The following is a 20441-nucleotide window of genomic DNA, read 5'->3' as shown; positions in this document are numbered from 1 at the left end:
TTCTCTAATTGTGTTAACATCTTGTAATGAAATGATGCTTACGGTTAACAATTCATCAGTTTGCTGGGGGACCCCCTGGACCCCCTCAAGGGCCCCTGGTGGTCCCCGGACCCCACATTGAGAACCACTGTGTTAGGAAACATAAACCTATCTCTATCTCTCTGTCTCTGTCTGTGGAATCAGCCATTTGATCCACCAAATTTGATGAAGGAGTTCATTTCCAAAATGCTACAAGCTATATCCACCGTCATCATTGCAATAATTTTTGTTAGTGTATGTATCAGTTTGGATAAAACACCTGCATTGTCTTTTCCCAGGTATCAGAGCAGGAGATGGACCATGTTATAGCTCGATCCACACACAGGGACAACATGAGCAAGGACGGACACTCATCTCACACTTTAGGTCTTTACTTCCCCTTTTATTTACTCTTTTGGCTGCTGAAATGCATGCTTCTCAGAGATGTACGTGCTACTATACAGTTCAACGTACTTTTAATGGAATGCTAGAGGTCAGTTAAGAGTTGTCGTTTTGTTTTGGGTATCAAACCTCATCAGGATTTGTTTTACATGGCCTGAATCTGCAGGTCTCCCCTCCAAGAGTCCCTCCCCAACAGTGAAGGCAAAGCAGGGAGAGGGTTCCCCTGGTCTCAGCTGGACCATGAAAAGGTTCCTCGAGCCTGCCAGTAGGGTAAGTATTTATATATACCGTATTTCCTCTAATATTGGCACTGATTGGCACCTTTATTTACCTCACCTGCAGAGGGTACCAGGCCTTTATTGGAAGCAGGCTTATATTAGAGACAGGCCTTTATTTCTAATTCCCTCTGTTTGATAAGTATATTTGCTCATATTTTAGTACGAAGCCTCCTTGTTTTCTGATCTGCTTCTTTTGGGATTTGTTAGGTAGCCATTTTTTTGTTACTGCAACGCATTACCGATAATTACGGTAATCGACGACAGCACGCTCCAGAGACTTCTGCCAGCCGAGCCGTCTTGTGGCATCTGCCATCTTGTGGCACTTGTACGTTACTACAAACTACAGTTACATTATATAACCAGGAGTTTACCAGTATCTTTTCCTTTGTTTTTTTCCCCGGCCTGTATTTGGGGCCGGCCTTTATTTGTTCGTGTCGACCACGGCCCCGGCCATTATCGGAGACCCAGCTTTTAATTGACTACCGGCCACTATTAGAGGAAATATGGTAGTCCATACAGTCCCTGTTGTTATGTTCGGTCATCTTGCTTAACTAAATACATTTACTCAAGTACAGTACTTAAGTACAATTTTGAGGTACTTATACTTTACTTGAGTATTTCAATTTTATGCTACTTTGTACTTATACTCCACTACATTTCAGAGGGAAATATTGTTCTTTTACTCCATTACATTTATTTCACAGCTATAGTTACTAGTTACTTTTCAGATCAATATTTTATATTTAAAACATTTGATCATCTTTATAAAATAACTATAAAATAGCATTGTTATAGATTAGACTATCCAAAAGTATAGCTAAATTGTTAAGATTAGCTTCACGTTGACAACTTTAAAATACTGCTTACATATACATGTATGTCAATAAATCAGTATTAATATTCCAATAATTTATGAAAAATATAACTCTCTAAATGGGGACAGTTTGCATAATGAGTACGTTTACTTACATTTTGCTGCCAATACTTATGTACTTTTACTTAAGTAAGATTTTGAATGCAGGACTTTTACTTGTAATGGAGTATCTTTACATTGTTGTATTGCTACTTTTACTTAATTAAAAGATCTCAGTACTTCTTCCATCACTGTAAATAAGAAAAGAGTCAATGGGGGAAAACATACTCAATCCATGATTCAAACGCTCAGACTAATCCAGCTACTGCTGCTACTACTACAACTACCATCAGTCAAATGGCAGAAATTTAATCTATGGAAACCATCATAAGGTACTGTCCGTTCACTGCCAAAAAATACATTGGGACTTAAGTCAAGCCAAAACAAACAGATTATTAAAAATGAATTGCCTAAATCAAAAATTCATAGGTGCAACTCATGTTGAGTCCATATCAATCACCTTCCTCTGTTCTTCATCTTCTCCTTTTCATTTGTTCTTTCTTCTGTGATTTTCACCATCTTTGCAGCAGGGGTCCCTGAGCTCAGAGACAGAGCTATCTCAGTACTTTTCGCAGGAAGTCGCCAGCCATTCGTCCCTGTCTGAATCCATGCTGATGGGCTCTAGCAGTGAGGACATGCTCCACCATAGGAGCTGCAGTGCCTCAGTGGACAACCCCTCCCCACAGCCACATGGTACACTCCACCAATTCAGACACTAAATATCATGTTAAAGCTATAGTCTGGCTTGATTCAGTCCTTTATGAAAGCATGTGATCTTTTTGACGCAAATCTCAAATGGATGAATTACTGTATTACTTGTTTAAAGAAACCACATCACCTGAAAAAAACATCACGTTCATATCAGTGTGTTTATTCAACACTGATTTCATATTAGTCACACTGTTGGGATACCTGACACGGGATAAGAATACATTTATATGTTTATATCAATTTCTTTCCAAAAATGTCCTGAAAAAAGATACCCATACTCTTAAACCTGTCTTGAAAAGATTGTACACATAATATGTTGAAGGAAATTGTTGGAGGTTGATTGTGATGGAAATTTAAAGTAAAATATTTTTAAGAAAAAAACATCACCAGCATCTTATTCTCAGTATTCACCTTCTCTTTGATAGGAGTGGAGGGTGGCCATATGTGCCATGCAACACAAGGCAAGACCCCTGTCCCTCTGAACCACCATGTGGAGGCAGCGTGCCAGCCCGGTGTTGGCACCAGCCCCACCTCAGTCCGGAGCCCACTTCTCCGCCAGCGACGGGTGATGTGCTACGAGGACGAGCCCAGCGATGACGACGAGGACCCCGACAATGCTGGAAACACCCCGCCCTTCTGCAGGCCAATGAATTCCAGGGTCGTTCCCTCTGGCGATGCCCAGGCGTCCCAGTTACCGGAAAATGATTCTGGGATTGTAATTGCTACGTCATCGTTGGAGGTAGACGAAGATAGCCAAGACGGCGGGGATTTGCAGAGGGAAGGAAGTAGTGACATGCCCACACCGCTCTATGGTAGCTCCCTGGAGTCTGAGGATGGTATCGCCATAAACTCAGGTTCTGAGTCACCCTTCATGCCCATTCGCTGCCCCTTTGACCACAAGGCAGGGGTGGCAGCCAGCATGAGCTCTGGGTCTAGTAATTTGGCCGTCAAAAAGGATACCCGTACGAATCGAGATGGTGGACAAACAGAGTCCAAGCGCTCCCCCAAGCTGGAACACAAAGCAGTAACGCGGGTCAAAAGCATGATGAGCATCGAAGCACCCAACCTGCCCCAGCCGCTAAAGCCCAAAGGTGATGAGCCTTCTCCAGCTTTGGCCTCGTTCCAACCCCCATCCCAAGCCCCGCAGTGTGGGGGAACAATCCCCAGGACTCCAGGTTGGGTGATACCCCACCAGCACTGCAGGAAGGGGGAGGTCAACGAGTTGGCAGGAGTTTGTACCATTGACACGGTGATCCTGAGGAGAAGTGAGGAGGAGTCATTTGGCCTTGATCTGGAGATCAAGTCATCCCCTCTGAAGGTCATCATCACTGGGTTAAGGCCTGGAGGGGCTGCAGAAAGGGTATGTCTAGTCTGCTACATCTTCAAGTCATTCCAATGTCAGCTAACAGATGCTATAGATACTCTTAATCAGTGGTGGAAGAAGTACTGAGATCTTTTACTTAAGTAAAAGTAGCAATACAACAATGTAAAGATACTCCATTACATTCAAAATCTTACTTAAGTAAAAGTACATAAGTATTGGCAGCAAAATGTACATAGAGTATCAAAGTAAACCTCATTATGCAAACTGTCCCCATTTAGAGAGTTATATTTTTCATAAATTATTGGAATATTAATACTGATTTATTGACATACATGTACATGTAAGCAGCATTTTAAAGTTGTCAACGTGAAGCTAATCTTAACAATTTAGCTATACTTTTGGGTAGTCTAATCTATAACAATGTGATTTTATAGTTATTTTATAAAGATGATCAAATGTTTTAAATATAAAATATTGATCTGAAAAGTAACTAGTAACTATAGCTGTGAAATAAATGTAATGGAGTAAAAAGTACAATATTTCCCTCAGTAACAGTATTTTTAGTACAGTATAGTACAAAGTAGCATAAAATGGAAATACTCAAGTAAAGTACAAGTACCTCAAAATTGTACTTAAGTACAGTACTTGAGTAAATGTACTTAGTTAATTTCCACCACTGCTCTTAATATATCTTATGTCCTACTTCATGTAATCATGACAGCTATAGTTATCTGAAGAAATGACGAGGTAAGACAAGGTAACTTGATCACTGGTGCTATTGTTGCTCAACGAAAAGTTGTGTTTTGTCCCTTTTTTATGCCCTCATCCTTCTAGGAATCCATGGGCAAACTGGGTGTTGGAGATGAGATTGTGGCAATTGGAGATAAACTGGTGAGCTCCTCTAGCTACCAGGAGATCTGTGAATTAATGCACAACCTTCCTGTAACGCTCTCCTTGGAGGTCAAGAGACCGGTTTCAGGTGAGACCTTTACTTCAAATCACTTCATCCTGGCATTGGAGGTCATTCGGCATCAATGTGGATGCTACTGTCATGCTAAAAACATTGAAACTCTACATTTTTTTTTTTTAATGTGTAACTGAAAATGTCAACTGAAGGTGTGTACATAGTCATTTTTGTGTTAAGTTTTGCAAACCTAGGGGCTCATTCATAAAACTCAATTCAATGATTCAAATTCAAAAATAATACCGTGACGGCGCTGGATTACCGCTGTGTTATCCTCAGCTGTAGGCCGGGTGACAGCTAATCAAAACCAGCATGTTAATTAAGTGTCAGAACGGCAGAGAAAACCTCTTCCTCCTCATGCACTCCTACTGCTGCAATTGCAATATTGGCCATGATAAACCGAATGTTTATGATGTTACTTACTGAAATGATAAAAAAGACCTAAACATTGTAAGATATTGGACCATTGGCAGCAGTGTGCAACATTCTCTTTCTTAAATACTTAAGCTCTACAACACTCCAGCAGCTGCTAAAAACTTTATGGGATGTGCGTATGGTCATCTTCTCTTTTTATCATGATAAACTGAATCAAATCACTCATATATAACTCATATATATATACGCATAGTATGTAGTATAATGTTATGTCATTCAAAAAACAGAGTAATAAAGTTTGTATAAAGTGAACTTGAGCAAGGCACTGAACCCAACTGTTCCAGTGGAGCTGCTCAGTGGCCAACAGTAGAAGACTGTGGTTGTACTGTGGTTGTGCCAGTGTGAATATGTGGAACTGAATGAATGTTAAGTAGGGTGGGGCTTAGTCGAATTTCCTTGGATAAATAAAGGTTTAAAAAATGTGAGAGCGAGACCTGCCTTTTAACCCTAACACTGCTCATGTTTAGTACTGCACTCAGTGCATGTGGCTTATTTCTAAAGGTTTCTAATAGCCGCTAAGATCTTAACTGCAGTAGGCCTATATTGCAGGAATAGGTGAAGATGGTAAATATAACTGCAAGCAGCAATTAGAGGGCCCACATGTTCAAAGATGGACGTTTTTCAGTAATCGTAGTAGTAGTAGTAGTAATAGTAATAGTATCACTCATCTTTGTGATATCATTAAAGTGAATGGTAAATAATTGCAACACCAGGATGGACCAGGATTCAAATTCAGGACCTGCCAAAAGCATGTGTAGCAAAGCTGATGAAGTCTGATTTAAGACAAAAGGAGATAAACATTTGAGTCAATTTTAAAATGCATTTGCATACATATTTAGAGAAGGGTATTTGATATAATTCATACATTTTATAAGCAGTCAGTGAGTTATGACCATTTTGCACTTGCAGTTTTCAAGTTCATCGGTTAATCATGGCTGTGCCATTGATCCAGTCGGGTCCATTTATATTGCATTTGTGTATCTAGGTCTGCTTGAGCTCTGTACCAATTTGGTGTCACTAGATCAAAAATTGGTCAAACCTATCTAAAAAAAAAAAAAAACTATTCTGCAAAAATGTCAAAACAGAGTAATGGTAGACTTAGGTGATCCAAATAGGAAAGTTCTAGAGCATTTTCAGCTGCTTTTGTCCACTAGGATTTGTGTCAGTTTGGCATGTGGTGTGAGAGTAATGGCCTTTGCAAAATTGAGCTTCAGTTATAGCGCCTGCGTCTGGCCGATGTGTGAAATTTGGTGTGCATCTTCTGAAGAACAGTAGAGCTCTACAAGTTTTAAAGTGATTGAACACTCTTTAAGTTACAAGAAATTCTGTGATAGACCATGGCCACATTGACCAATAACAACCAGACTTCGTATTTTGACTAAGATTGTGGTAGGAGATATGTACCAAATTTTATAACATGTAAGCACCCAGATTTAGCGCAATAAATCTTGACAATTTCTTGCGCACGTACATTGTGTGCCATTACTCAAACTATTGACACTATTATTTACAAAGGAGAAATGACTGCAACACCAGCAAAAACTCCCACATCACTTCTCTAACTGGATGTCTGTAGATTGGTCCTCTTACAGAATCAGCTGTGTCTGCCATTGCGAATACTGAACAGGAGCCTTGGCTTAGATCTTCATTAAATAGAGCAGTGTGTCTTTCCCTCCAATGCTGCCTTAAGATGTAGGATCAACCTTCCCTTGCTGGCAGTACCCTTCACCTCCCCAAAGGGAACTGCAAGCATCTGGCTTTGTATCCATGGTGACTATCTTATTAATTTTACCTCCAGTAGCTATCGGTAGATTTACCTTGTAGTTCCTCAACTCCCTGTCCGCTTTCTTTTGCTCAGTTTGACATTAGATGACTTCTTTGTAGACTAGTATCAGTCTTTGGCCATAGTGTGGACATTGCTGTGGAATGCTGTTTCTTGGTCACCAAAAATTGAGAAGTTCCTCATGTCATTTAATAAGGGATGCCGACTCAGGGAAGATCTTCACCACCAAACACCTCAATCCTAAAATTGAAACTCATCAAAAAAAATCACTGTTGTACACAAAGGTCAGAGGCAGTGATTGTCTGCATTTACTTTTTGTAATCCATGAGAAAAAAGATAGATAATAGGGATGCAATAAATGGTTTTAATCATACCCGGTTGGACACCAAGAGACACCAACAGAAGAACTCCTCAGGTGACACCTTAGAACAGCCACAGCAATATCTCTTGTAAACCCTCTTGAGAAGATAAACATGGTGGTTACATTTTACGAAAATGTAATGAATTCATTAGTGTCTACCCGTCTTTGGATGCATACTTGTACATACACAACACTATAGATCAGTCTTTGCTGAAACAATCCAACATTTCTGCTATAATGTATTAGTTTTCTACAGTTTGCATGCATGGCCTTTCCCCCTTTTCAGTGAATTACCTGCAGTGAACACTGCTGGATATTCAGAATCCAGTACATGCAATAATGGGCTTGCATGTTGATAAGCTTATTATAGTTTGACAACTTCCATTAGCTTTTTTTTTGTTTTGTTTTTTTGTATTTTCACCTTTATTTGACAATTCAAAGTAGAGAGTGACAGGAAAGACCAAGACCACTAGGATGTCCCTTCCATCAGTTTTTATTTACATGCGTTTCAGAAATGCGTTACATACATAACTGTGCCTGTCTGTTTTGCAAAGGCCTTCATTTAACCTGGGGTGTTCCTATCTTTGATTTGAATAGTGGAGAGTCAGTGGTATTGCACTGGTCTGAGTGTTTATTTTATTTGGAAACAAGAACTGGTAAGTCCACCCTCTCCCTCATCCTTATGTTACCAAAAGGAGGTTATGTTTTTGCCCCTGTTAGTTTGTTTGTCTGTCTGTCTGTCTGTAAGCAGGATATCCCAAAAAATTATGAATGGATTTCCATGAAATCTGGCGGAGAGATGGGCCTTGGGCCAAGGAACAATTGATTAGATTTTGGTGGTGAGCCATAAATATAAAACTAACAGAGATAGAGACTTAATTCCAAATCCTAAGGGTATGCTTGCAGGGTGAATAAATCAACATATCTTAACATTATGTCTTTGGATGTAACTGCAAGTTGGATAATTGTCCAGCCTTGGCGGAAGATTGCGCTTCTAGTTGAATAGTGGACTGACAAGATTGACACTGTACAAGAAAAAATACATCATGTTCACCCTGACCTTCCTCACACTGATTCCTCTCTCCTCACACTGCAAAAAATATTAAGGCAGTTCAACTTAAAAACATAAGTTTCCTTGCTGCCTTAAAATTGTGAGTTGACTGAAGTAGTAGTGAATAGTTAGGTCAAAGATCATTAGTTAGTTGTTCTAATGTAGAAAAGCTGAGTGAACTTAAGTTCAATCACAATAAGTTCAATCAACAAATGTCTAGTCATGCTGATTCATGTTTCCAAGTTGAATGCATTAATTGATGAACTGAAATCCAGTGTTATTTATTTTTTCACAAGGTTTGCTAGGTTTAAGTTCGAGTTCCTCTTGTATCACATGATTAACACACAGTTCAGCATATATATAGTATGCAGCTGCAATACACTTACTTGTAGTGGATTGTACTTGTCATGTGCATCAGAGAGAAACTTACTTGATTGTGAATTCCCAGATACATAGATAAGATAGATAGTAGATTTTATCATGGTTTTATCAGAAATTGACCTATGATTCACCAAACATACATACATAACAAGTCTCTATCTGTAACTTCATTCAAACTAAAAGAAGGAAGAGTTTCTGGAGAGTTAAACCGAATGCAATGCATACTGGGAAGTCTGCTAATAAACTAACAGTGTTGAGTTTAGTGAATGATTTATAAGGTGTTCTTTCAACTCAGAATTTTAAGTCACAAGATGTGAACTCATGAGTTTAAGTCATGAAACTCATAACTAGCACTTTTAAGTTGAAATTGACAAACACATCTATATACATTGTGTTAATGGATAAAGATGAGTTGATTTCACTAAATTGCACTATGAGTTTTTACAGTGCGTGTCATAATTGTATTATGGCATAAGTGTGATCTCACCAGACTGCACAGTGAAGTGGACATTTCTGTTTCTGTTGTGATGGGAAACACTCATATGTCATATCAAATGATTACGTCAACACTGTCATCTCTCTCTGAGTCACAGGCATGTCTAACAACAGGTCCTGACTGTTTCTTAACTTTTCCTTTCTCACCACAGCTGTAGATCGGCTGTCCAGTTTGATGATGTCATCGGGAGGCTGTGACGGAGCCACCAGAGTGGACCCACCCAGATCCCCTCAGGTGCCAACTGATGAAGGACAAATAACGAGTGCAAATCCAGGGAATGACCTACCACAGACAAGTTCCAACCCCACAACCCAAACAAACCATGACTCTCAAATACCTGTTACCGATATAGATGATTTTATATCAGAACTAAGCTTCTGCAATGATAAATATAAACCCTCCAAATCCCCTCCCGAAACATTATTAAGTAATGAGACTGTACTCTGCTGCTCTAGCCAACACAGTGTAAGCCTGCCTGAGAAAGGTCTTCTGGACTTTTCCATCTTGGATGCAAGAAATAATAAAGGTTGCCTCCTGCCTCTAGGGAAAACATTCCTGAACAGTTACTCGAGAAACTTAAGCCATCTCACAGATGACAGCTCCGCTTTTTCCAGTGGATCAAGTAAGGAGAGGCCTGACGCTGCCTCGAAACACATGTATCATATGGTGGATGACAGTGACTTGGAATGTGACTCCACCACTGACAGCAGTCGCATCGTCGATAAAATGGCCGACCGTGGTGTAAATCCCCAAGAAGCGCACTCGGATGAGGAGGAAGTGGAGATTTGTTTCTGTGAATCCCAGCAACCTGCTGCTTTGAACCAGTCTCCGCTCAGCCAGTCACCGAATGGACCGTTGCCTCCCCAGCATGCCAGCAGCGGAAACACAACCATGGCTCAGACCGTTGATATGTTGCTGGACTCTGTTGTTGTCCCGCTGATAAATAAAGACCACTCTCTTCTAACAAATCAGTGTCCACAGCTCTCTCAGTCCTCAGGTGCCTCTTTGACTGGGGAACCCAATGCCTCCTCCGGCCAAGAGCTATGCCAGTCTTCCAAGGATACAATACCTGTGCCTTCCACAGAGTGCCACATTAATAGTGCCAATGGGACATGTGACAAAGTTGACACATTTGTGGCATCCACTCCTGCATATGTAAAGGTTTATAGCAGTCCCTCCCCCACACTAGATACCCACAGTGTTACTCCACAGAGTCAGGAAAGGACTGCAAAGTTGCATGCAAATGGCTCACAGACCTCAGCCTCAGGGAAGCAGTTGAATACACAAACACCACCCCATTTCAATTCAGCGGAATCAAAGACCTCCAATTCAAGCAACAGTAGATCAGGCACAGGAGTGTCAACATCCCTAACGATAAGAGACAAGGAGAGGGAGAAAGTCCTGGAGTCCAGAACAATTTCAAACACCCCGACTAGCCCCTTGCTCAGGGGCTCCGGCCCAAAATGTCTCAACAGTTCAGGCTCTCCTGTGTTGAGTAATAACTTTAAACTCCAGGACAAAACTCAAAACAGGTCAAGCACTAGTGCTCCCAAACTGAAGGGCCTGAACATTAAGAGTAAAAACAAACCACAAGAGCAACTTTCCCTAAAATCTACCAGAGCAGAAAGTCCAAGGAAAGCCAATGCTTCCCCAGTCCAGTCACCAAAACCACAAGCCAAGAAGGCAGCCATGTCCAGCTGTTTGAAGACCAATAAACAGCCTGATATGAACAGCAGTCTTGCCTCTCCCATATTAAGTGACAGAGGACAGGATAAGGCTAAGTCCTGGCCTGCAGGCGGCACATTAGACACTGCACAATCTGCCAACAAGAAAAAGGAGGTCCATTCAGGCCAAGGGGAGCAGGGCTTCCAGGCAGTTACCATACCACAGGGCCAACCAGAGACACTTGCCACTCAGAGAACATTCATAGAAGTCCGACTGTCATCCTCATTGGGGTCTTCATCATCATCCACACCGGTTCTGGCACGCAAAGAAACTGTGAATACAAAGGACTCTAATGCAACTCAAAGGTTATTTTCACAAAATGGCATTAACGGAAGCACAGATGCAAGATTAGCACCGATGCTTTTGCCCTCCAGCTCCACACTTAAACTAGAAAAAACAAATGGTACGGCTAGTAATGAAGTAGTTAATTCAACGTATTCTGCTAATGAAACTCATTCAATCACAAGCAATGGCTCTGAAACTTGTACTACAGCAAAGACGAGTGAGGGCCTGAAGTCCAGCAGGTCTACACTGTACATAAAGGGAATAGAAAGGCGAAGTTTCTCCACAGACGCTGCCTTACCTGGGGAACCCAATCCCTTCTCTGTCCGACAGAAGATCAAGTCCTTTGAAAACTTGGCTAGCTTTGACAAGCCTGTGGTCAAATGCATTGACATTCAATCTTATGCTCTGACATGCAGGCCCCCACTTAACCAGAGGCTTTCCGGTTATATGGGTTTGGTTAACTCTATTGACTGCCGTGCACTGCGAAGGAGTTTCAGCTCTTACGTGGAGAATCTAACCCCTGCCACACCTTTTCATGGCAAGTCTCCCTCAAGCATTACACTGATAAACTTTGACCTGCCCCCTGCAGGCTGCAACGCCGCTCCCCCGACCGAGGACAAAGTCGGGGGTGAAATTCCCAAAGCTTCGGATGGGGTCGCCCCCCAGACCCCTCCGGTGCTGCGGAGCAAACATGCCAGGGGAAATGCCAACCTTTCCCGCACCAGGCTGCGGGAGCTCAGGGCACTCAGTATGCCTGACCTGGAAAAACTATGCACAGAGGACTTCTCCAGTGAACCAGGTGCAGTCACATATAAAACTGACCTGGGGACTGATCCTGCAAGGCTTATGGAGGCCCCCGTGACTGAGGGCTCCTCCCAGTCTGCAAGCCCCACAGGAGTGGATGTGACCAGGGTGAACCGAGGTGATCCTGGGGGCAGTGAAGATTGTCAGGGGAGCCCAGGGACCCATGGGCAGCAGCCAGGCTGGTCCATCAGGTGGGGGAAATACATTTCAATTGAACTGATTCATCAAAACAATTCAATGGTAATTTTTAGTGGACTAAATTTATACATTTTATTGCACACTGTTATTCTGCTTTGTTATCTTAATCTAAATCTATTTTTAGCCCCGTGACAGCAGGGGCTCTATGGATTGTTTTGATCACTCTGTTCACCACTTTATCGTCACATGGATGAAAGTGTGCCACACTTATATTGTTATATTGCAGACTCTCAAGTGGGACACCCGAGTTCGATTCCTGTTAGACTTTTAGTCTTTACTTTTAGTTTTTAGTTTTTACTACTGGAGTCATTTTTCATTTAATTTAATTTTTTTTTAAAGGATATTTATTGATTTCCAGAGGGTCAGAGAATTAAGAATGAACAAGCATGATAAAAATATGTACGCTCTTTTCCAAATTACCCTCAACACCGAACACATTCTCCACACACAAGAACCAAAAAATAATCAAATAATCAAAAATGAAATAAATTTAAATAAAAAAGTATAAATAAATAAATAATAGAAAACAGAGATAAAACACCAAGACAGAAGGTTTATACAATTAGGTATGATAATGGCATATTATGACCTAAGACCTACATGGAAATGTACTTTGAGATCTCAGTCCATGCTAGTCTGTAGAGACCACTCCGAAGGGCCTGGGTCCCGTCCTCTCCAATATAGTCCAGAAAGGGGTCCCAAATATGAAAAAACTTAAATGGTTTGTCCTTGAGCCAGACGTTTATAGCTTCTAAAGGGATAAGTTCCATGACACTCCGACTCCATTGCGAAACCGTGGGGACAGAGTCTGAAATCCTCTGAAGAAGAACACGTCTCCTTGCACTTAAAAGAAGCACCTTAAGCAGCTTCAGTGAAGAGGGGCTAAGGTTCAATGCTACTGAATGTATTCCCAGAATGCAGAAAATAGGTTCAAGGACCAGTTTTTTCTTAAATATAATATCAATTTCTTTACACACTTTGACCCAGAAGTCATTAATAAGAGGGCATTCAAAAATACAGTGGAAATATGAACCTTAAAAATATTTTTAAATGAAAAATATATAAAATACTAATTCTGAAGCAAGGGACACAAAACGTATGTCTTAAACTATGGATTGCTTTTATCTGCAGTTTAAAGGGGCTGGTTAGTTCTCCAGTGAACCAGAGCAAGCTGCAAGCAGTCTTGTCCTCCCTGACAACCAAATCAGATGTGTTGGCCCTGCTCCAGGAAACCAAGGCCCTCTCCGAGGTAAGCACACAATGGTTACACACACATCTGCAAGTCCTATAATACAGTTAAAGACTATGTATTTGTGATTTAATGTCTGATACAGTCCTTGGAACAATTTGTTTTTAAAACCCTACTTTTTGGTTGAATTTGTTGTCAAATTGATTTCCTTTGTGTCTGAACTCTCCGCAGGTTAACGACAATACTCTCTTTGTTGTCCTTATAAAAGAAGAAGGCTCTGGCCTGGGTTTCAGTGTCGCTGGTGGAGTGGACCTTGAGCAGAAAGCAGTAACTGTAAGTATAGTGATATATTTAGAGGTGCTTGAAATTCCAAATCTAGGGGCATTGGCCCTCATTTATCAATCTAACGTAGAAACCAGCACAGAAATCATCTTACGACAGGGTTCACGTGTGATTCATGAAACGTTCGTATCTCGCCAGTTACAGCGTAAGAATGATCGGGCGTTGATAAATGTGGCGACTGAAAACAATCGTCATTTAAATATCACGTCCCTAAATATTCTCGGTTTAGAGGCCTCGCCCCCAGAGTTTACGACATGGAGATGCGTAATACGTCCAAGAAGAGAAACGTCTCCGACCTCGAAATAGAAACTCTTAACGTCCCAAGTCCAATTGACCCAATTAGTTCTATTTGGCAGCCTGAAAAGTGGCATCAAAGGAAGTCGGAAAAATGTAGTATGGAAAGAAATCACTGCTGCGGTCAACAGCATTGCCGACAGTCGAACTCCAGCTGAGGTTTGAATATTTAATTTATACATCCGTGATATGTATAGCCTATATATAGCCTATATATATAATAGTAGCCTAATATCAAGCTTGTATCGCAATTCTTTACCTTTAAGTGAAGAAAAAATGGTCAGACCTCAAACAAGTAGGCTATCTCAAAATGAAAGAGAAATTAATCTTACACCAGAAAACTGTTAACCCTGTTAATTGCAAACAATTTGAAAATACCTATTTATGTTAGGGATAGGCTATATAGTCGATGTAGGCCTTTACAAAATAGAATATTTTGCCATAGGCTACATATTTGTAAGTGATGAATATGTGGCTGCATATGCTTAGATGCCAGTCAGAATATATGGTCTAATAACAATTCTCCGACTCAGCCAGATTTACTATGCTGCGAGTTGAGACTTGACGTGAGATTTGATCGTAGCCTCCGCTCACGTCCAAATTGATAAATGCCGAGCTTTGCGTGGAAATGACCGTACGCGCAGTTTTCTGTCGTACGTTCGTTTTGTAAATGAGGGCCGATGTGCTGAACACTTTGGGATCTGGACCTCACGTGAGGTCCACTGATATGAGTATGGAGTCCCTGGAAAGATTCACAATCTAAAATAACTGTAATAAGATCCTATCATTATTTTGAAATGGAAAAAATATAGGCAATGGCTTTTGACAAGATAAGGAGAGCAGCTGGACTTCTCTCACCCTGAATAATTAAAAATCACCACCAAATTTAAAAGTACCCACACACAAGCCAGTTACAGTATAAAGCCTCAACAAAGGGCTTTAAAAAGCTGAGAAAAAAAAAGTCATTTTAATTTGACATGGTGCAAAAAATGAAAAGTGTAGACAAAGAAAAAATTAAGCCAATATTTAAGCCCATCAGCCTATCATCAGTGAGATGATTTTGATGGTGGTTTTGAACTCTGCTTTTGAGCCAGTGCACCCAAAGTAATTACTTAGTTAACACAGGCACAGTATTTATGTATTTTTATGTATGTATTTACACAGTATATATTTATTCACAACAGTGGCAATTTTGACATTAATATTCTGGTGGGGCCACACAAAATTCACACGTGAAAATTTGATATTGTATTATACCATAGAGATATTACACTGAATTATACTGACACACCCAATAAACTGCGTATGAGTGAGACGAGAGGTTGATTATGTGGTTGATGATGTGAAAATTCCAGCCGAATAATGCCATCTAAAATCACACAAACAATGAAAATCTACCAACATATCTTGTCCAACCTAGACCAACAATAGGACCAACAAAGGACAGTGTTAAAGATCTCTCAACATCAAATAGCCTACTCAGATCTGAAACCAACATCAGCGTATTGACAACAAAAACGCAAAGCAAATGCAGTGGATGGTGCACTGCCAATACATATAAATCAACACAGCAATCAATACCTGAAGAATCTAATAATAAACTCACTGATGAAGTTCACTTCTTGAAGAGGAAGGTGGTGCGGAGGTCCTTTATGTGTGCAAACTTGTACAAGTCAGTATTTTTCTAGAAAACAAATTGCATTTCATTAAGTAGATCAAGTTGAGTTTGCCATAAACATTTGCCAATATGTGCAATGTTAACTCATGCCAATAAAGCCATTTGAATTCGATTATTGAGGGAAGCCTGCAACATATTCTGCACAACAGTGCCCTCTGGTGGGGCCTTGCCCTACAGGCCCTTAATGCAAAAACACCACTGATTCACAACACCCTGAAATTTTTACTTGGTAGGCCTACTCTGCACATGAATACCATATGAACATTGACTTTTCATGTGTCTTTAAATGTGAGGACACAGGAATTTTCTAACCTCAATATGGGGTAATTTACTCAAAGGTAGTAAATCTGTGAGTTTATCTGCTTACATAGTACACAGAAGACCTACAGCTACATGCATTACAAATTTCAACCAACTGCACCTTTCTTTTTTTCCAGGTTCATCGGGTCTTCACCAAAGGTGTAGCTAGCCTTGAAGGCACTATCCAGAGGGGGGACAGCATTTTATCCATAAATGGCACACATTTGGAGGGTAAAACCCATGGAGAGGCTCTGTCTTGCCTACATCAAGCTAGGCTGTCCACCCAAGCCTTAGTAGTCATCCGAAGAGGCAAGGACAGTGAATTAAGCGTCTCTGACAGACATGACATGACTGGCCAGCCAAGGAGGATCTTCTCTGCCAAGGAGAAGTCTGTGGAGGCTGGAGCAGGTGAGGACCGGGGTTACATCTGTGGAAATATGGACAAACTTGCCAGTGGTCATGATGAATCAAAAATTGTTTAAGTCCCACTGCAGTAGGGCTCCCTCTACTGAACCTCTGTCTCCCAACTATTGGCTTTGTACATGTTTTAATTCTATGTCAACGTTAGCCTCTTCAATAATCTGTGAATATAACTTGGGTTTATATTCTTGATGTCAACTGTAAAACTTTGAGTAAATACTGTAAACAAAAGGTCTTAAAGGTCTATAAACCAGCCATTTTCATACTTAAAATTAAATGAATTTTATATTTCTCAGTGGTGAATGTAGGTCCAGATGGTGCTTTAACGGTGGAGCTTCAGAAGACCTCTGCTGGCCTGGGCTTCAGTCTGGAGGGGGGCAAAGCCTCAGCCCATGGAGACAGGCCGCTCAATGTCAAACGCATCTTTAAAGGTGACTTTTATATTTAACTCTCCTAGAAAGCTGCGCCAGTATGCATAAAGCGAAGTACTGATCAAAGACCACCAGTCAGTGCTCATTGCAATATGATGTTCACAATGACTTGAGAGATCACTCGTTTTATCTGTTATCTCAAGGGCAGTCATAGGAACCTATGTATCCACATGTTGTCACTGGCACAAAATTGATCATTTTAAATGTGATGTATAGCTTATCTCTGTAAGTTATCATCCAGACCCTTCTCCGTAGCTGTGCCAAGAAAACAAGCATGGAAGTAGATAAACACGTGGCTGAATGAAGGAAGAGCAATTAGGAGATGGAACTCTATGAGCTCTATCAGTTTTTGATGCTGACCTCTGGAGGGCGCCATCAGTCAGTCAGCTAGGGTCAGCCAGTTCCTGAATGAAACAAAGAGCATTGGCAAGAGACCAATGCTTTCGTTGGGGATGCTTCTACTATCCTACTAAAAATAATGCATCTCCGAGCACATCACCAGTTGTGTTTTAGGATTTAACAAGTACAGATCCTGTACAGGCCCATGGCCCGTGTTCAATTCCACTAGCTGCAGCCACACTGATCTGTCAGAAAACGGACAGAATTATTGACGGATAGATTTCTGTCCATTGGGCTGTTTTGGAACATCAACATGGTGGGAGAGGCAGAAATTCAGCAGCCTAGCTTCACTCATTGCAGTGCTACTTCATAGAATCAAGTTAAATTCACTAAAATAGGAAAGAATGTCTAGTTTCTTCTGTCTCGACACAACCTGTCAGCTCGGCAGCTCAGATTAAACTGTCTGTGCTTGTAATTTGATTGTGCATTTGTTGAAGCTGGCCCGGCATCCTGGTTGAGTGGAGTTTTCTGTTTTTAAGTACTGTGATTGGCCCGAAGGTCCAAACACCGCCTAGCCAAAAAACTTTTGTCATAAAGCAAACCGAGCCGGTAGTTTAAGCTCCTAAAACAGGTACAACCACCGGTACTGCTCTGTATATTTATTTTTTCATAACCGGAACGCGTGTTACGTCGTCAAATTCACTCCCGGGATGGCGTACCGGTGCGTTCCGGCCCAGTGACCCCCTAGATATAGCCTAGATTTGTTTCCTCTGTCAAGAGACTCAGGGCCATCTCTTAGTCAAAGACACCCTCTAGAGGCAATCTCACAAAGCTCACTATCTCACTAAACGTTACCTGACTGACTGACTGACTGACTGACTGCCTGCCTGGCTTGAATTTGCCACGTGATGCCCTCGGCTGCGACGTGGGAAAAAAGTGAAATTACAGTGGAGTATGACTGGTTCTTCAGTGTTCAACATAGTAGCAGAGGTGGGGACTCGAGTCACATGACTTGGACTTGAGTCAGAGTTAAGTCACAATTTTAATTGCTTGAGACTTGACTTAATGCATGAAGAGAAGACTTGAGACTTGACTTTACTTCTGGTGATTTGGGACTTTGGCTTGTACTTTGATGACTTGAAAAGGTTTCTAAAGTCTTGATGACTGAATTAAATTGACTAAATTCTGTTTTCTGAATATGTATGGAATGATTGAATTTATTGAAGTTGAAACTGATTACAGAAATCAAACTCATGATGCTCTTACCAAGTTTTATACTAATACAATTATATTGTATTTAAAAGTCCTAGATATTTAGTTTTCTTTAAGATATTAAATTGATACTGGACTATTGATTTGTTCTGACTTGATTTGCTGTTCTACATTTAGACTTGAGACTTGACATTAATGATGTGGACTTGACATGGACTTGACTTGGTAATCTACATTTAGACTTGGGACTTGACTTGAGACTTGTGCCTCAAGACTTGAGACTGACTTGGGTCTCGAGCAAAGTTGACTTGGTCACACCGCTGCATAGTAGGCTTTGTGTTCTAATATGAAGAGCTTTTCCCTGGTACAGATTTTGAAATTAATTAATCATAGTAAAGGAAATGCCATGAACTCTTCAAAGGAAGAAATTCACCTCTATCTATTGCACTATATTTTAGGTAACATCTGAGCTTAATCTCTTTGCCTTTCTACAATAGGAGGCGCTGCAGAGCTCTCCAGGGTCATTGATGTAGGCGACGAGGTCCTGGCTATCAACGGGCGCTCTCTGGAGGGCCTAATGCACTACGATGCCTGGAACATCATCAAAGCCGCTAATGAAGGGCCCGTCCACCTCCTCATCCGCAAACCCAGGACCTCAGTGTGATGAACTAGGAGATGGAAGCTTCCAGAGGAGGAGCAAAGGAGTCAAACAGCACGCCAAAGCCAGGTCATGGAAGAGTGTTGGATATGAGGATGAAACAGACTTGCATTTTTCCACTTTTTATATATTTTTCTTATGGAGTCCACTTGAGATTATGATGTTTTTATTCATAAAATAACTCAGATGGGATTTGAGGCACTACTGTTGTAGTGCACAATGCAGGATTATGGTTGTGATCCACATGGAAAGGGTAGCCTAAATGCTGTTTCTTTACTACAGATTTACTCTGAAACTCTGAAGACAATCATGCCGTCGCCAGTCATTACTTTTTTAAAATAAAGCCAACATGCAAAAAGATCCAAGGACTGCTGTTGTGGTGTTAGCTTTGATGCTAACTTGCTAGGCACTGAATGTTGACATCCACAATTGGGGAAAATAGACGTTTAATAAAGTATTACGCTCTACATTTATGGACTCTAAGCTCTTGAAATGTGACTATTTTCTAAATAATTTGAAGCCCCCACTTGCCTTTCAAACACTTCATCCCTTATTGGACCACATCACTGTTTCTGCCCATTGTTTAGATTTAAAAGGTTCTATCTGACTTTTTTTTTTAATCAAAATTGAGTTACCCCCATTTTCATGATCTTTGAATGCTACTTTAAGCTTATGTGGTGTTATTTAAAAAAAATAAATAAATATATAAATATTTAAAGAGGTAGAAAGTATATAACACTTTTGCCGGCTACTATGTCAAATGTATGCTCAATGTCTCAAAACTGCATTCCACCCAGATGTAACCTGATAATTCCAAGCTCACAAATTATTTAAATTTTTTCTAACATGAGTGTTTGTCTGATGGACAATTTCTGGGTCTGTGTAGGCTACATAATGATAATAAATTCATTTGATGAAGAGGAATCCAATAATGTCATAATTCCTTTCTCTGTCTTAAATTGAAAATTGCCTATAGGGAAATGGGAGACTGGTATGCATGGACTGTGATCTTCAGTGTAAAATTTATGTTGCGTTCCCTGTAAACTCTGAACTGACAGCAACGGCAGTTGTCAGTGTATATAGGGACAAAGTATGCTCATGGCTTGGCGGTTAGCTGTTTATCACTGATATTAAGGGATACCTTTTAAGAAATGTATTTTTTGAATAACATTATTGTCATTGCCAATTAGTGTCTCATCAGGACCTCGCTGTTGCTGATGTGATTGGAAAAGATAACTAATCTTGTCTTTGGTGTTGTGGGCCGGAACTGTCCCTGTACCTTTCCACTTAGCTGATTAATTTTATGCTGTCCATCTTCTTCACTTTCTTCGCAGACTCACACATTAAATCTCTCTCTCTCTCTCAAGAAGAAAGAAAGAAAATTAGGAAAAGCAAATATATGCTTCTGTGGTGCAAATATGAAATATTTCCACTGTGCATTTCTGTGAA

At 40.7% G+C, this 20441-nt stretch overlaps 1 protein-coding gene across 1 annotated transcript; it reads left to right on the top strand.

Moving 5' to 3' along the window:
* The first annotated feature begins 599 nt into the window (after window positions 1-599).
* On the top strand, window positions 600-19949 carry LOC139659251 (PDZ domain-containing protein 2-like). Its single transcript, XM_071537468.1, has 10 exons — window positions 600-690; window positions 2139-2304; window positions 2748-3682; window positions 4481-4625; window positions 9269-12122; window positions 13261-13378; window positions 13550-13651; window positions 16070-16340; window positions 16649-16783; window positions 18832-19949. Exons 1-10 carry the CDS (start codon window positions 661-663, stop codon window positions 18996-18998), a joined length of 4923 nt encoding a protein of 1640 aa, XP_071393569.1. The 5' UTR covers window positions 600-660; the 3' UTR covers window positions 18999-19949.
* Window positions 19950-20441: the final 492 nt, after the last annotated feature.

Source organism: Centroberyx affinis, unplaced genomic scaffold (assembly GCF_046629955.1).
Source record: "Centroberyx affinis isolate AG114_WGS23_722 - 3 ecotype Tasmania unplaced genomic scaffold, CSIRO-AGI_Caff_v1 ptg003054l_1, whole genome shotgun sequence".
Taxonomy (NCBI): Eukaryota; Metazoa; Chordata; class Actinopteri; order Beryciformes; family Berycidae; genus Centroberyx; species Centroberyx affinis.
The sequence above is the reverse complement of the archived record's forward strand: the minus strand, read 5'-3'. Positions and strand labels throughout refer to the sequence as shown.

What these genes read in the sequence shown, in the direction of transcription:
- LOC139659251 (XM_071537468.1), top strand. Translation starts at nt 661, where the DNA reads ATGAAAAGGTTCCTCGAGCCTGCCAGTAGG. An exon ending in CCCCTCCCCACAGCCACATG is followed by an intron (nt 2,305 to 2,747) that starts GTACACTCCACC and finishes TCTCTTTGATAG; the next exon opens with GAGTGGAGGGTGGCCATATG. An exon ending in AAACCAAGGCCCTCTCCGAG is followed by an intron (nt 13,379 to 13,549) that starts GTAAGCACACAA and finishes AACTCTCCGCAG; the next exon opens with GTTAACGACAATACTCTCTT.